The sequence below is a fragment of the Indicator indicator genome, chromosome Z, assembly GCF_027791375.1.
Source record: "Indicator indicator isolate 239-I01 chromosome Z, UM_Iind_1.1, whole genome shotgun sequence".
In the NCBI taxonomy this organism is placed as follows: Eukaryota; Metazoa; Chordata; class Aves; order Piciformes; family Indicatoridae; genus Indicator; species Indicator indicator.
In genome coordinates this window covers 49,202,981-49,221,199 of record NC_072053.1, presented here as the reverse complement: position 1 = coordinate 49,221,199, position 18,219 = coordinate 49,202,981, and the positions used below count along the sequence as shown (strand labels likewise).

Genomic DNA, 18,219 nt, shown 5'->3' with positions numbered 1-18,219 from the left:
TTGCAAAGAAAGTTCATAGGACAAAGAAACAAGGAAATTTGTGGAGTGTTACTGCTGAATGATGAGTCTGTGAATGAAGTTTGAAGTTTGTCTGTCTCCCATATGTGTAAAACTCTATGCTTTAGAAAGACCATTAGCATCACCCTTGCAGAGAGATTTAAAACTTCTAAACATTACTTCTGTTGTTCGCACAGGACCTAGCGTATGGGACACTGAATCATTTGTCCCCTTAGGAATGGTTGCAGTGTTAATGTATAATCTTTAACAATAATGATGATGGTGGTGTTATAAAATTCAAGTAAACTTTAACAGAGTAAAGCAAATTGAGAAGAGCTTTTTCTCACTGTATAGATTTAAAGACATTATGGTGACTGAAATAGTAATTCAAAAACTGAAAGGAGTTTCTGTTTGCCTGTTTTCTAGAAGCTGGCATGTACTCCCTACTTTCTAGGGAGAATATGCTGAGAAATTCCTCTGAGAGCCCTGAACTGAAAAGTACAGAGGAAAGTGTGAGGCTACAGGCGCACCAATATCCGACTTCACTAGAGATGGATTACATCCTTGTTACTGGGGAAGAAAATACCCCTTCAGCGAAGGACACCCTTGAAAGAAACGAAAGTGATTTTGCATTTCTAGAAGCTAATGTAGCCAAACAAACAGAATCTCATGAAGGCTTTTCACTGGGCTTCTCTGATACCTTTCAGCCAATCTCCATTACAAATGAAAGGAAAGGTCACACCGTTTGTGGGACTGAATGGGACTCTGTTCACTTAGAAGAGAAAAGTTCTTGTGTTGTGCCTCAAAAACTGGATGATGAAAGGTCACAGGAAAGCTGTGGGCAAGATGAGGGCTGGATTATATTGAGCCAAAATGAAGCTAGTGATGTGTTGCCTGAAGAAATTTCTGCCGAGTCAAAGATGTCAGAATCAGAGTCTGGACATTCTGGCAAAGAACCAAAAGCTGTTTTAGCACAGGAATTGATACTTGACACTCAGGCAGAATTTCAGGTAGAAACTCCCTTTCAGAAATCTTTTGAACATAAGAGCTGTTCTCCTTCAGACAGCCTGACTACTGTGGATGAAAATTCAGGCATTGCAGGAACATGTGTGTTGCAGGTGGTTCCTTGTGATGCACGGGAAGCAAGTTCTCAACAGAGACTTGTAAATAATGTAGCAACAGAACAAGGAATGAAGGAGGAGACAGTGCTTCTCAACAGTGAAGAAAACCTGCATCAAAAATCATGGTAAGGAAAAACCAACCTGTTTTCTTTCAAATGTCTTCTGTTCACTTGTTACCAATGTTACTGAAATGTATGACTTCAAGTACTGATGGCAGGACTTCCTAGTCTGAAGAGCTAATAACATTTACATTATTTAAGTATCATTATATTCCTCCCTTTCTAAAAAACAAAATCTTGGTTCTTGGCTGTAGATGAACCAAATTAGGCTTGTTTTACAAGGCAGGAAGCTTGTAAGGCCTTGAAAGAGTAATACCATCTTTCTTCTATGAGGTCTCATAGACTTTTAACCTACCTTTAAACGTGAAACAGATATGGCTAGGGAATGGAGGCCAAAGCCAGGTGCAAATGCTATTGCTAGTCCAGGTACAATGCCAGTGATGAGATTGTGGAGAGATCAGATTTAAGTACTGTCTTGCTTAATGTGAATTTGCTGAGAAGAAGGATAGGAGAGTAGAGGCCCAGAGTGAGAAAAATGTGCTGCTTACAGAGGAGAGAAATGGATGTAGGAAAATTATGATCTAATATGGTTATTAACAAGCTGTAGTCAGGTCAGAGCAGTATTTCTATCTGTTCAGACTGGAGTGGCAGTTGAGGCAGTTTGAATATATTTGTACTTGCCTTTGGGTGGAAGTTACAACCCCTATGCTTAAAGCATTACTACTGCCTACTCTGCTGTGTCAACAGATGCAAGAAGTGGCCTTCTTGCCTCCATTTACTGTATCATTTTGAAGAGGGTGCTTCCGTTGTTTACTCCTTTTACAACCACAAGATTGTAGCTGCCACAGTGGAGATCTAGGGTAGCCCCAGAGATGCAAGTGTGGAAGTCTGACTTCTTTTCTCCTGGGCATCACCAGCTCACATGCGGCAGTTTTACAGAGAGAAACCTGGCAGTGTATTTATAGAATGAAATTCATGTGAGCAGTAAAAGAAACTTCCAGTATAAATACAACCAGAGGGTGCACCTCCTTTGTACTTGTTACTCCTTTTGAGCCACACTAACTCAGAAGAGCATATATAGTATGAAACCTGTAGAAGCATACTGTTCATCTGAAATGCAAGACAAGTTTTTACTTTTTTTTCAAGTTTCTTGTTAGTTCAGGTTTGATTACACATCACATTCACAACCTCTACTATCAGGTTTTAACTGGCCTACAGTTTATTTTAGACTTTTTTGAAACTTTCACTAGCAGTTTTGCAATTTTAGCAGTAAGTTTTTTCCCCTTAAAGGTGGTGTGTAGTGTAACCCTAATGATAACTGCATGCTCAAGTAATCTGTGATGGAAAAGCAAAGCTTTTTGCTACCTCCACAGTTTACATTTTGTTAAGATTTGAGGAATTAATAGTTCAACATCTGTGATTTATCTTGTGTAAAATACCTCCCCTTTGAATATATTCACACATTTTTCAAAAACTGTATTGTTAACCACAAGATCAGATCCTGTTATAGCTGAGCAGCTTTTAATATACAGTTAGTGCTGTGTTCAGTCTCAGAAACTCTGAAATGTAATGATGATATTCACAGGCTTAAATCTCTATAGGCTTAAGATTTTCTTGAAAGGCAAGGTTTTGTGTAGTACACAGAGCACACTGCCCTCACATACTGTCCTTGGCTGAAGTTGCCTCAGTCTAACTAGACAGTGCTGAGTAGAAGATGTGGGGAGCTCTGTTTCAGTAGGGCAGCGACAGCTTTCACTGATACAGGTTAACATTCACTGCCATTAAGAGAGGGGCAAAGGGTTAGCGGAAGATGAGCACTCTACAGCTCTGTGTGGTCTGAGATAAACCAAATGCTGAGTGCTTGACATGGAAACTATTGAAATAGAGCTGGTTGGCACATTCCTCTTGTACCAAATCATCCAAGAATAGAAATTTTGAAATTTTCCACAAACCAGAAAAGAATCAAAGCAAGCAAAATACACAAGCAGCTGTCTTGTGTACGTATTACTGTGTGGAGGAGGGGCTTGGGATTTGTGAATCTAGGAAAACTAGGTGTCCTTTGACTTTGGGCAATTTGCTTGTTAGGCCTAGTGTGCTGGTTTGGGGCCAGACAGATCGTCTCTTGCCCCGAAAGGGACAAAAGAATGAGACTCACACAAACGGATTGGAGAGTGATGGAAAGTTTAAATGGAAAAGCAATTGGTGAAGCTACAAAAAAAACTACAAACTACAAAGCATAGTGACAAAGAGTATCCCAAAGCGTACAGAACCCGTTACATAATTCCCAAAGCTTCCCAATCCTTTCCTTCTTCCCACCTGAGGGTAAACCCAAACCCCCCAGGGCTCTTTCTTCCCCCTCCCGCTGCTAGGCAAGTCTCAGGCTGGCCAGGTCTGAGACTGCCCCCCCCTCCATTCTCCTCCTGGCATTAGGCCTAGACAGGCCTAAGAGGCCTTGAGGATACTCCCCCGGCATTACCCGATAAGAGAGGACATCTCCCATGGGAGCAGAGAGGGAAGAAAGAGGAAGAGAATGACTTTGCAGATGGCCTTATAGGGTGCAGGACTTATGGGTAGAAATACGCCGTTTCCTGTGTCCACCCCTGTGGGTGGGCACCCAGGACATCAGAGGTGTATCTCATGCGGCAGTGGCAGGGGGCACCCAGCCTAAACTGCCACACCTAGTCCATACCCTAGAAGTCATCTTCTTCCATTATCTCTGCGGGGTTTCACTGGGAGTTCATCAAAACCAACTAATTTCAAGCAATATGATTTGGTTTGGACGAACCAGTAATTTCTAGTGAAAATCAGAAAACACTTACTGCCTCTGGTCATGATAAGTGGTGAATAGGGTGGAAAAAAGAAGGGGTTGTTCAGAGGTGCTGGCTGGTTGCAGGCTTGCAAATCTGACACAAAGAAATCAGCTGTCAGCTTCTCTGTCTCCCATAAACAATTTTAAATTAAAAGCGGCCAGATGCTGACCCTGTTTAAGTCACACTGATTAATTACATCCAGGAAATATGCTAGGGTTTGACTTGCCATGCCTATGTGCCTGCAATCTTCTTAGAGAGGAAAAGAAAAATGGTCTAAGTATCTGATTTTAAATTATTTGTGTAAATCAGCAAAACGGTGTTGTCACAACTTCAAAGGACTAAGATTCTTTGTTAGATGATGATGATGATGATGATTATTTACAGGAGCATGGAACTAGTAAAATCTGCTTTTGCTTTGTATTATGTTTTGTTGTTAGGACTTTTTTGTTGACAAGGTATGAAATCTACTGACAGTCTTTTCAACCATTAATGTTATTAAAAATATTGCACTTACATGAGGATTTTGTATCTAATGAGATTGCTTTTTATGGTGCAACTTGCCCTTCAGTTTCCCCTGTGCTTGGTAGCCAATGTTCAATACATTTGTAATAAGTTTATGTCTTTGGTCAGTTAGACAATTATTTCAGACTTTTTAGAGAATAGCAGAAATACATGGAGGTGCCCACAGTATGATCAAGGGCATCTTGATTCCTTTGGAAGCAAAGAAGAGACACAAAAAATACTATAGTAGAAAGGATAAAACACATACAGGAATAAATGTGTTTCGATTATATATTTCATTAAACCTCTTACATAAACAGCTGAAGAAACAGCATCTGATATGGTAGAAGTGTGTAGTTAGAAATGCTTTCTAATGTATTTTGTTGTCAGTTTTAAAAACACAATTTCCTGAAAACATATGTCAGTGTGCAGTTTTTAAGTCTGAAATTAACTGCCCTTTTCACAGAGTCACAGAATTTCAGGGGCTGGAAGGGACCTCGAAAGGTCATGTAGAGTCCAATGCCCCTGCCAGAGCAGGATCACCTATACCAAATCACACAGGAATGCATCCAGACGAGTTTTGAATATCTCCAGAGAGGGAGACTCCACAACCTCCCTGGGCAGCCTGTTCCAGTGCTCCATCACCCTCACAGTGAAAAATTTTTTCCTCATACTTACGTGAAATTTCCTATGCCTTAACTTCCACTCCTTGCCCCTTATCCTGTCATTGGGCACCACTGAGAAGAGCCTGACTCCATCCTCTTGGGACTCACCCTTTACATATTTATAAACATGGATGAGGTCACCTCTCAGTCTCCTCTCCTCCAAGCTAAAGAGCCCCAGCTCCCTCAGTCTCTCCTTGTACAGAAGATGTTCCACTCCCTTAATCATCCTCGTGGCTCTGCACTGGACTCTTTCAAGTAGCTCCCTGTCTTTCTTGAACTGAGGGGCCCAGAACTAGACACAATATTCCAGATGCGGCCTCACCAGTGCAGAGTAGAGGGGGAGGAGAACTACTCCTGACCTACTATCACATGCTTTCTAATCCACCCCAAAATGGCATTGGCCTTCTTGGCTTCAAGAGCACATTGCTGGCTCATGATCACCCTTCCATCCACTGGACCACCAGGTTCCTTTCGCCTTCACTGCTCTTCAGCAGGTCCATCCCCAACCTATACTGGTTCATGGAGTTGTTCCTTCCCAGGTGCAAGACTCTACACTTGCCCTTGTTGAACTTCATTAAATTTCTCCTTGCCCAACTCTCCAGCCTGTCCAAGTCTCGCTGAATGGCAGCACAACCCTCCAGTGTGTCAGCCACTTCACCCAGTTTGGTGTCATCAGCAAACTTGCTGACAGTGCTCTGTATTCCCTCATCCAGGTCATCAACGGATATACTGAACAGTACTGGTCCCAGTACTGATCCCTAAGGGACTCCACTAGACACAGGCCTCCAACTAGACTCCATCCCATTGACCACAACTCTTTGACTTCTTTCCTTCAACCACCTTCAATCCACCTCACTACCTGGTCATCAAGACCACACTGGCTTGGTTTAATTGCAAGAATCCTGTGGGAGACAGTGTCAAATGCCTTACTGAAATCAAGACAGACCACATCCACCACTCTACCATCATCTATCTACCTGGTTATGTTCTCATAAAAGGCTATGAAGTTGGTCAAACATGACTTCCCTTTGGTAAAGCCATGTTGACTGCTTCTAATGACCCTGTGGTCCTTGATACGCCTGTGGACAGTGCCAAGGACAAGTTGCTTCATCACCTTTCCAGGGATGGAGGTGAGGCTGACTGGTCTATAGTTACCCAGGTTCTCCCTCTTACCCTTTTTTGAAGATTGGAGTGACATTTGCCTTCTTCCAGTCCCCAGGCACCTCTTCTGTCCGCCATGACCTACCAAAGATGATGGAGAGTGGTCTGGCAATGACCTCTGCCACCTCCTTTAGCACCTACGGGTATATTCCATCAGGACTCATGGATTTATGGATGTCCAGATTGCTTAACTGTTTCCTAACCCAGTCCTCATCAATCACAGAAAATACCTGCTTTGTCCTGTCCCCCTCTGGGCCTCAGGGATTTGGGGCTCCTGAGGACAGCCTCCAGCAGAATAGACAGAGACAAAGAAGGCATTTAGTAACTCAGCCTTCTTTGTGTCTGCCATCACCAAGGCACCCATCTCATTCAGCACCGCTCTACGTTGCCACTGGTGTTAGCTTTTCTTGCAACATACTTGAAGAAGCCCTTTCTGTTGTCCCCGACCTCCCTTGCAAGCTTGAATTCCAATGAGACCTTAGCCTTCCTAGTTGCCTCCCTACATCATCTAACAACAGTCTTATACTCCTCCCAAGTGGCACCCCTTCCTTCCATGAACTTCAGATCTACAGACTCTCTCCTTCTACCTGAGTTTGCTTAGCAGCTCCCTACTTAACCATGCGGGTCTCCTGGCTCCCTTTCTTGATTTCCTACCTTTTGGGATGCTCTGATTTTGAGCTTGGAAGAAGAGGTCCTTGAATACTAACCAACTGTCTTGGCCCCTTCTGCCTTCTAGTACCCTGTCCCATGAGATTTCCCCTAGCAATTGCTTGAAAAGGCCAAAGTTGGCCCTGCTGAAATCCAGTGTTGTGATCTTGCTTGATACTTGGTTCCTACTACACAAGATCCTGAACAATAAAGTTTAAAACAATGTGATACAGCAGGACTGCCAGTGGGAGATTGTCATAGAAACACTGGTGTCATCACACAAGAGAAGGTTTTTCTTGTAGTCTTACTGCATTAGAGTCTCTGGATGGCCTAATGGTGCTAGTTGCAAGGCTCCAAGTGGCAAAAGTCTTTGAAGTAGTCTTTGGTAGAACTGAACCAAAGTCGAAGTAACTGATGCTCTGTGATGGTTTTAAGACTGTCTTTTTAATTTTTCTTCACAAAGTTCAAGCAGAGAGAGTGAAGGAATGTAAATAAATCACTACTGGGTATAAGAAAGGAAAATAATGATTATTCTAAACACTTCCATTGGAGAGATAGAAATGTTTAAGAACTACTACTCAAAACAAGGTTGGGGAGTTTGGGCAGTCAGGGACTTGGCTTGCTCACTCGGTTTCTGTCTGTCTGGCTAATGCTTCTTTTCTGGCTGAAGATAACACACTGACCTTGACAGGCTAAGTCTAACAGCCTCTCTGCTTCTTGACTCTCTGTCTTCTGCCAGGGAGGTCTGGGGGGATTCCTTCTGGTCTAGGGGGGGAGGCCCCTTGGGGGAAGCAAAGGGGGCTTGGTTGTGCTTTTCTGTTGAGTGTATCTATTTGTAAATGTTGTCAATAGTGTATATTTGTACGTATTAATCGCATTTCATCATGGATTGTAGATTTGCTTGTAAATACAGCTTTCATTTGCTTCCAGACTGAGCTAGCCTGGTTATTGTCAGTGTGGGGGGTTTCAGCTCTCACACTGTTACATGCTCAAATAAAGGCAGGCTCAGAGAGCTGGGATTGTTCAGCGAGGAGAATGCTGGAGGCAGATCCTGTAGCAGAATTCCAGTACCTAAAGGGGATCTACAAGGAAGATGGAGGACTTTTTACAAGGGCATGCAGTGATAGAAGAGGAAACAATGACTTTAAACTGAGAGAGGGTAGATTTATATTTGGTGTAAGGAAGAAATACTTAACTTGACGATGGTGAGGCACTGGAAAAGGTTGCCTATTGAAGTGTTCATGGCCAGGTTGGATGGGGCTTTGAGCATCTTGGCCTAGTGGAAGGTGTCCCTGGCTATATCTGGGTGGTTGGACCTAGATGATCTTTAAAGTGCCCTCAAAGCCAAACCATTCTATGATTCTGTGATCTTTGAAGAAGAAGGAAACTTTATTTGTACTCAGACAGATGATGGGGATATCTCAACCAATGGACAACCAAATTGGAGGCGTTTACTCTAACTACTTTCTAAGCTTCTTTCTGAATCTGCAATTTGTTGACATCTCTGTTTAGAAAAAAACCTGGGAAGTTCATTCTTGCCTACTATGTTGAAGCATTTTCCTTTAGTAGTGGAATAAGCATCAGTAAAGGATGCAGTCTGCGTTTTCTCATCCAGAAGGTGTCTGTCACTTCATCTGAAAGCATTACTAAAAATGAGATGAAAAAGAGGTTTAAAATCTTGATGTTCTCTGGTCACTGTCCCCTTCATCCCAGTATTGAGCTGAAGAAATCTCCAGGCTGTTCCAGTGGATTTTAAGAATATCTGTGACTCCTGCCCAGTTTTAATTCTGCAAGCAAAGGAAGCGGCAGGAAAAGAAATACGAGTAGTGAAACACTGAAGGAAAGATATAAACCTATCTCAGTAATATATGAACACCACAAATATTAAACCTTGAAGGGTTTTTTTGCCTCATAAAGAAGTACAAAAAGGCTCCACAGCACATTATTAATAACAGTCTATCCAGAAAGAAAAGAACTTCTTATCCAGCTTTCCATATGTGCGCAGCTGAGAGTGACTGTGTTTAAAAATGAAGAATTCACAGAGCACTATGCAATTACTGGATAGGTAGGATAACAGACTTCACTGCTGCTGCTACTGATGTGACTGGAGGTATGGCAGCAGTAAAATTTATGAAGACTGGAGGTAATTTTCTTCCTGATGGAAGCTGTACTGTCTTACAGAGCTGTATGAAGCTTGGTGGCGATCCAGTAGTCAGGAGGCAGAGGAAGAACACTGTAGATGGTAGTGCTTTTACCTAACAGCATACATACTCCTTAGGGTGTGTTAGGGACTGTGTATACCAGACCTTTCCTGCTCTTACCTTTGCTGTACCAAAGGAAGGATTATCCTTTTCCTTAGTAGGAAGAGTTAGAAAATTCTAAGGGAAATAGTATGAAATGATGTATTGGCTTGATGAATACGAAATAGTGAGAGCAGTAGAGATAAGCACACCGATGTTTGGAAGGTTTGGGGAAGAGTTTGGAAAACTGGGGGCAGAACTGAGCAAAAGACAAATTCCTTTGAATGACTGATAAGGTTTATTTCACCCACTAGACTAAAGTTTCTGTGAAAGAAAGCTTCGTTTATCTTTCTGAGAGCATTTTCTCAAAGAAGCAACACTCAATCTTTTCTGCTCACGTGTATTTCCACTTTTTGGAAAAGATAGTTCATCCACTGCTTCTGTCCAAAATCTCTTTCTGTGACTGTTACTCTGTCACTGGCTATTAAAATTGCCCAGTACTGTAAGCAATCCAGTAATTTTTTTAATAAAAAAGCCTGTTTTCATCACTTTGCCTGTGGCTGACAATGAATAAAGAAAATTCAATATAAAGAAAGAAAAATCTGTGACGAGTTCAAGATGAGTAAGGGTTCTGAGACTACTCTGCTATCTCTGTGATTTAGCCAAATGCACATCCTATCTCTCAAAGCCATTAATGGTTCGAGTTAAATATCAGTCTCCTTAACTGAAATACTGACAGAATGGAACCAAGGTGAAAATTCTCATTGACTGCAGTGGACCAAGGGTTTCAGCTAGTACTTTCTCAACATTACTGTTCTGTCCCCCCAAAGCTAGGATAAGGCAATGAATGAGGGAGCCTAGGTTTGCTTCTTGCTTTAATGAGCAAAGCGGGCTGCTATATGTAAGAACCCCAAAGGACTGAAAAATCTGTTGTAAATTTAAGAGGCCACATTCTGCAAAGTAACCTTTACTTCCCTTTGGATGCCTTTGATTCCTTTTTTTTTTTTTTGCTTGCATTTCTAAGGGCTGTCATCTTTCAATCTTGCCAAGATTGTTTATTAATTGGCCAGCTTTGGTAGAAAGCAATTCCAGGCACTCTGGGAACTGGGCATGCAGCTTCAGTGGTGCTTCCAACTCCCGCTGAACTACAAGATTAGAGACTTGAAATCAGAATTGAACTCAGGTTTACTTCTTGGCAGGACCAAGTGTGACAACTGACTAAACAGAAGGAGCATTCTGTAATGGTTTAAAATGAGCATGTAAGGAAAGGAGCAATAACTTAGAAGGTTGCCTGTCACCAAGTCCACATAAATGGAAGTTAATGCCTTGTAACAGAAGTGAAAAGGCAAGTTGAAGCTAAACAAAATGTTTGGATTGGCATGAGCAAGAACTCTATAAGATTGTTGGCTCAATGTTCATCTGAGTTCAGGACGTGAAACTGCATAATTGTATTTTTTTATATCATATTACAAACTGCTATAGTCGTTGTAAACTATTACACACTAGAAGCTCTATGTTACATATTAGCCTTTGTGAACATGTTTCTGTGAATGAAGAACAGGGAAGTAACAGCCTATCTCGTTCATGCATGGGCTTTAGCAAAACTGTTTCTTTCCCTCTACTTGGCCTATGAAGTCATTTCAACCATCTTTTTTGCTATCATGTTTAGGGTGATACAGTATTTTCCATCACCATCTGGAGGTTGAAAATTAATTAAAACTAAAAACTCAGTTTTCCATCATAAGGCCAGCTGTGAAAGAGTAGCAGCAGCCAATATGGTAATAATCCCTTTTTTTTTTTTTCAGTGAAAACAGCATTAATATTTACATGCTAAATACCTAAGTACTTTATAAAAATCTTTTAACAGGAAGAGAGCAACATTTCAGTGATGGGAAAACAATTTTAATGGGAAAAATATCTTTCTTACTATTATTCACTTACAGTCCTGAAATTTTACTTAAATTGTGAGACTGGTCTGATAAGGCAACATTCTTAAAGCAAGAAGACCTGGATTATGTTAGAATGGTTTGACAGTCACATGAAAAACTCCCCTACAAAGTGAAGTTCTACCATGTTACTAATTTTATAGCTTCATCTTAATCATGCTATTAATGACTTCTATTGTACGTAAATATTTTATATCTCTATTTCCTGGATACAGGTTATGGGTGTCTGAAATTTAGATTGCAAGTTAATTAAAGATTGTTGAAGAAGTGCTGCAAAATAGCCCCATTGTTGGAAATTTTACGTAGAGCTAGCTGACAGAGGCATCGAAGGTCATGTGTCTACAACAGTATCCTGTTTAGAAATGTATTTTCATTTTGGTGATGATTTTTAATTTCTTTTTTAGAGCTTTATGTTGGTCTGTTGTTCTTTAAAATAGCAGCTGGAGACTAATTTCTCAGGAGATCTGCAGCAGATAATGAGAACTTTCCCTGCAGGATTACTAATAGCATGAAGAACAAAGTGGGAGACACTCATTTTTTATTTGCACTGTTCTATAGGTGTGCATGGAGCTGTACTTATGCGAAAATGGGATAAGCTTTTGTTTGTTTTTACTGCTTATGCCCTAGCAATTTGCTGTGAAAGCATCTCCAGTTCTCACATAACTCTTCTTCAAGAAGGATTTATGCTGTGCAAAGGGAGAAACTAGCTGAATGTTACGCCATTCTGGGATCTTTTGCCTTGCTGTTTTATCCCTACAGCATTGCAAGGGAGTAGAATTGAAAGCTGTTTTGCATCTGGAAAGAACCCTGGAGTTTCTAGGGATCCTGCCTCTAACAGACTTTTTTATAAAATGAGACTGTGGGACTGCACTGCATGGGAAGAAACCCCTAAGAAAGAGTCAAGAGCACAGGCCGTACACTTTGTGTTTCTGGAATTCATCCTGTTTTCTGAACTGGTGTTTATTTGGGATTTTATTTTTAAGTTACATCTACATTCCCACAGATGGATTGCAAACTGAACAAGCTATGTAAAGCAAGTTTGAATATGCATGTGCTCTATAACCATTGATGCGAACAGAAATGAGGGATGAGATGGGTTGAATCCGTAAGAACTTATGTCATGCAGCCTCTCATCACAAGCTTTCCTCAGGCTCTGAAATGAAACAGCAGGGAGCTTTTCACTAGTGCCAGCTGACTTGCTGTGTCAAAGTTTGGTGATGCTCTGCTGAAGATTCAGAGAGAATGCTAAAAAAAACTCACCAATTTCCACAGCCGAAGCACAGCTCTGCACTCATTTAAACACTCCTTTAACCAAAGCCCAGTAGCTGCTGGTTCATGCTATCTGAAGGCAGGTGATCATCCTTATTTAGCAGTACCACTACCCACGTGACAAGAAAATGGTGGAGGATCTGTATTCCTAGTAAACTGCTACAGAAAGGGGGATGCTGAAGTGCAGCAGTAAAGCATCTTTTTTATTTTCCCAGTAGAAAGGCCTCTTCAAGTCTTTAGAAGGTAAGCGTCTCTTTACTCTGAGAGGCTGATATGCAGGTTTTCTGATTAACGGCTCTATTGCTGCAGTTACTTTAGCCAGAAAAAGGGGAAATGTTTGTCAGCATGATGTAAAGCACCCAGGACCTCATTAATGAAACCCAGGCAGCTGTTTTTTAATTCTGTTGCAGCTCGTTATGAGAGAAGCTTGCATCAGTTCAGTGGGATTTCTTTTGTGTGAGCAAAGGCACGGTATTTGTGATTAGGAAAAAAAAACTTCACCACACAGTCACCTAGCATGTTAGATTATATTCAGCTTGTTTGCCTAGCTCTGAGGATAGAGGGTGGGGGGAAGGAATGAATGTCGGGCATTGTCAGCAGATAACTTGCTTTTAAGACTGCCTGGTGGGTCGTTTGTGATGGCTCTCATTGTAGGCTACTTGACAATGGTATTGTTTGTGGGATTTTTGCTATCAACTGAAGTGTATGATTTTAGAATTTTCTGCAATGTCCTCTTAAAATGTTGCAATGAAAACAATATGTAATTTCTGAAGGTTAACTGATCAAGAGTACAGTAATCATCGCAGTGGTAAGAGGACTTGTGCAGGCAGCATTTTTGTTAGATTTAATTATAGGAGCTTGATTCAGCTCCATTCAGATGTTTGCTTTCCTGTCTGTGATGAAGGAATGAAAACATTTTTCAGTTTTAAGTCTGGTAAGCAAACAAATAATAGTGGCATACAGGAGGCATTGAAAATATGTCAAATGTCTAACTATTAGCTACTTAGTGCAATACTTACAGGAGATGGATGTATAGTCAGCTTGGGCAGGCAGGCATGTCGTTTGTGGACACTTCATTGTCTTTACTAATTCTTTTGGGAAGCAGTTCTGAGAAAGGGAGGATGCACATAGCTCTAGCAGCACTATAGGAGGATACGTATTAAGGCAACTGTGGGTGCTGGTGGAGGGGACAACACACACCAATCCTTACCCTGCCAAAACACCTTTTTTCCAGAACTTCTGTGTTCCTCCCAATACTCTCACCTGTGCTCTCCACTACTATCTCTTGTGGTGTAGGGGTGTACTAGGGTCTAAAATAGCTTTTTTATACCTCTCTGTGATGACTTGGGTTGTTATCTGGCCCTGCTTAAATCTGGGCAGTATTCTGGAAAATTTGTGTAGTTTTCACATAAGTTCACTACTTTTAAAACTTAGATTCATGACAAGCAGTCTGTCATGGTTTTGTGGCCTCTACCAGCAGTTACAGGACAGCATTGTTATTTAACATCTTCTCATATATCTATAGGGAAAACCAGAGGAAAAAAAAAACAATCTTTAAGCCACAGTCTGATACGATTTTGTCAGCACCTGTAAATATTGATAATACTATTTTTATCACTGGATCATCCTCAAGACTCCAGACACTTCCTATCAGACCCTCTACAAGTATCCAGAACAATATGGTGCTACTGTAACAACAAACAAGACCAAGGCAGAGGGAAGGATAGGTGTGCAGTCCAATTGCTTGACAGATTTCTTAGTTTATCTACTTGTTTATCCTTTGGACATTGAAGGAAATGGCTTAGCTGTTATGGGATTTTATGAATTAACTCATTCAGATATTACTAATTAGTTCCCACAGATAGCGCTTTTCTCTATAGCCCTTACAGATGTGAAAAATAACAGCGGAGCGGACTTTCCCTATTTCAGACTACCAGATGAAAGCTTACTGTTGTCCTGCAAGAACAAGATCCCTTTCCTTAATAGAAAACATTGGCAGAACACTCTAAAGAGCCCTCTGATGGACAACAAACCACCAAGATACACCTTTGCCTGCTTTTCTAAAGCAGTAGAGCCTATAGCTAATCTTATTCTTGTATTTCCCAAACCTTAATGTGTGAGGGGAAGGAGGAGCCCCAATTTCTCACCTTGTTCCTGAGCGTTACCTCTTCGCTCTGGCATTTCCTGTTGCGCTGGCTCTTTCATAGCATTTTTGCTGTGACTGACATTATTCTGTCTCCCACACTTCTGCTTCTGAAGATAACTGGTGGCTTTCTGCGACTCCTATCTCCCTTTACAGAAGGCTTTTTACACCGGCCTACTCTGGCGTCTGAGCACCTCCTGCCACTCTAAGCAGACTGCAGGACTAGCTTGTTTGGTGCTAGTTTTACTGCTTCAGTAGACCTTACGCATTTTGACCAGGTGTCTCCTCTGTCTTTTCCTGTATTTTTCCCAAATTGCCGATCACCCAATATGGATGGGAAGTTTTCCGTTACGAGTTTATGGATATTTCTGGATATCTACTGGTTTAAATTCCCTCTCCACATTCTGTATTGTCATTTACTATCTGTAACCTCAAAGTCTTTTTAGAGCCTTTTGTTTAGCTCAGTCATAGTCAAGATAGGGAAAATGAGGCTGTTACTTGTAGGCTTGCTGCATGAGGTAAGATATGAATCTAAACTACAGTAACATTGTAAGTTGTGAGATCATAGTTACATTAACATGGAAAAGATAGAAAGATGGAAATTTTGGCAGTACAGTGACACAGAAGTGAGAAGAAAAGAGAAAATGCATTCACAAGATTTAAGGTATTGAATGAATAGATGTTGTTTCAGAAGAAATAAGTCATAAATAGGACTGGAGAAAAAACAAGAGAGGAGGAAAAGATAGAAGTCATACAGAATGAAAAAAAATATGTTGTCATGTACCTTTTCATGTCTGTCAGCATATTATAAATTGTGCAAAGGCTATCAAAGGACTGCTAGAAAAACATCCAGGGATGGGGCTTCTACCACCTCCCTGGGCAACCTGTTCCAGTGTCTCACCACCCTCATGGTGAAGAATTTCTTCCTAACATCTAATCTGAATCTAGCCTTTTCTAGTTTTGTTCCATTCCCCCTAGTCCTATCATTACCTGACACCCTAAAAACTTCCTCCCCACCTTTCTTGTAGGCCCCCTTCAGATACTGGAAGGCCACAAGAAGGTCTCCTCAGAGCCTTCTCTTCTCCAGACTGAATAGCCCCAACTCTTTCAATCTGTCCTCAAAGGAGAGGTGCTCCAGCCCTCTGCTCATCCTCATGGCCCTTCTCTGGACATGTTCCAGCACGTCCAGATCTTTCTTGTAATAGGGGAGTCAGTCTTGTAATAGAGCAGTCAGTCATTTTAGCACGTCTTCGTTTGGAAGCAGACGTGCTTGATAAGGTGTAGACTGTAATGGTTGGAGTAGAGTTCTCATAACTCCACTGGAGAATCTCGATATTGCATAAAATGTAAAACTTCCTAAAGATTTTCTGCTTCTGATCCTGCAGTTGGCTGCCCCATTAACTTCTCTCAAAGCCTTAGCATACTTCCTGAAAGTACAGATGGCTATGCTGGGTATAAGGTGCATGCTGCTCTTTCAAGTGCTGTTTATCTGCCAATTGCATCATTTTGAGCCACAGGTGTTCTGATGAGTGGTCTTGACAACACAGTATGGCAGGAAAGTGCTTACTGTGGACTTTACATGTTGGAAGGAAAACATTTTAAACTGAGCAAAACCAAAACCTAGTTTTCTTAAGAAACAATTGATTGCTTAGTGAAAGTGAAAGGCAGGAATCAGGCCCCAGATCTGTGATTAGGCCTAACAGTTTAATAATCATTTAGAAATACAATTTTCAAACAAAAGGTATTTTCAGATTATACTTCAAGATCTTTTACATTGGATTGATTTAACTCTTACTTTCTCTGCTGGCATTACTTGTTTCTTCAATGATGGTGGGTTAGGTGATGACATAGATGCTATTTGTAGAATATTAACAACGTTTACTAATAGCAGAGAGACCACATAAATTTAAACAAGCTAATACTGCGCTGAACCTACATAGCTCGTTGCCAGACCTTGTGATCTTCCTTTACTGACAGAGGAATGCCTATCACACAAGCTCTTTAACTTCATGTTGTTAATTCCTGTGATTTTCCACTGGCTCAGTGAAGATTAATCAGTGCTGAGCCAGGCATGTAACAGAGGAAAGCTCCTGCTCTGAAGGCAAGATCATGTGGTGGTATGCAAATGCAGCACCAAAGTAGAACAATGGATATCAAGTGGCGTGTTACTTCTACCTTGGAATTTGTTAGTCTTTACCTGCTTTTGTCAACAAAACACTGCATGAAGAGAATATTATTTAAATGTCAATATTAGGAAATGCATAGCAAGTTCTACAGTACACTGTAGGAGGCATAATTGGAGACAACACTACGTCACGGGTACAGGTCACTAGGAGTCAACAGTCCCATGTTCTTCTCCTCTGACCCCTCTCTGATTTATTCTTTTTCTGGATGCCAAAGTGAAGACATTGAAGTCTGGCTATAGTAGTCTTTTTCAGTGGCAGATAGTCATCAGAATAAGTAGTGACATATGTAAGGTGTTATAAAACACTATATATTCAGAAAAAAATCCCCAAGGATTATTAAGCATCACATATCAGGAACTCACCGTTAATGGACACTCTCAAAGTTAATGTCTTTATTTCTCTTCTGTAATGGTGAATAACCACAGAATCAGAATGTTAAGTGTTGTAATAGACCTCAGAAGATAATCTAGTCCAAACCCCTTGCCAGAGCAGGACCACCTAGAGTAGGTCACACAGGAATGCATCCAGGAGGGTTTTGAATGCCTCCAGTGAGGGAGACTCCACAACCTCTCTGGGCAGCCTGTTCCAGTGCTCTGTCAACCTCACAGTGAAAAGTTGCTCGTTCTGTTTACATGGGACCTCCTATGCTCCAGCTTGTGCTCACTGCCCCTTGTCCTATCATTGGACATCACTGAAAAGAGCCTGGCTCCATCCTGCTGACACTCGTCCTTCGCATTTTTATGAACATTAACGAGGTTCCCTCTCAGTCTCCTCCAGGCTGAAGAGACCCAGCTCCCTCAGGCTTTCCTCATATGGGAGATGTTCTGCTCCCTTAATCAGCAAACCTGCTGATAGTGCCCTCTGTTCCCTCATCCACATGACTGATAAATATATTGAACAGCACTGGTCCCAGTACTGACCCCTGAGGGAACCCACAAGATACAGGCCTCCAATTAGACTCTGTCCCATTGACCATATCTCTCTGAATTCTTTCCTTCAACCAATTCACAATCCACCTCATTACCTGTTCATCCAGACCACCCTTCCTCAGGTTAGCTGCAAGGATGCTGTGGGAGATGGTGTCAAATGCCTTCCTGACATCAAAATAAACCACATCCACTGCTCTACCATCATCCACATGAATAGATATCCACCTGGTTATGTCCTCATAGAAGGCTATCAGGTTGGTCAATCATGACTTCCCCTTGGTTAAAACCATGATGACTTCTCCAAATGATCTTCTTATCTTTGGTATGCCTAGAGACAGTGCCAAGGATAAGTTGTTTCATCGTGTTTCCAGGGATGGAGGGGAGCATGAGGATTTTATAGTTACCTGGCTCCTCCTTCTTGTCCTTTTTGAAGGCTGGAGTGACGTTTGCTTTACTCCATTACTCAGGCACCTCGCCATGACTTACCAAAGGTGCTGGAGAGTGGCCTAACAATGACATCCACCAGCTTCCTCAGCACCAGGGG

General features: G+C 41.5%; 1 protein-coding gene across 1 annotated transcript in view; it reads left to right on the top strand.

The window, feature by feature from the left end:
• PRUNE2 (prune homolog 2 with BCH domain) overlaps positions 1-18,219 on the top strand; it is a 554,668-nt gene that overhangs the window by 504,335 nt on the left and 32,114 nt on the right. Inside the window, exon 12 of the mRNA XM_054397589.1 lies at positions 424-1,243. Within this exon, the coding sequence (XP_054253564.1) occupies positions 424-1,243 (820 nt within the window). The remainder of the gene's footprint in view (positions 1-423; positions 1,244-18,219) is intronic.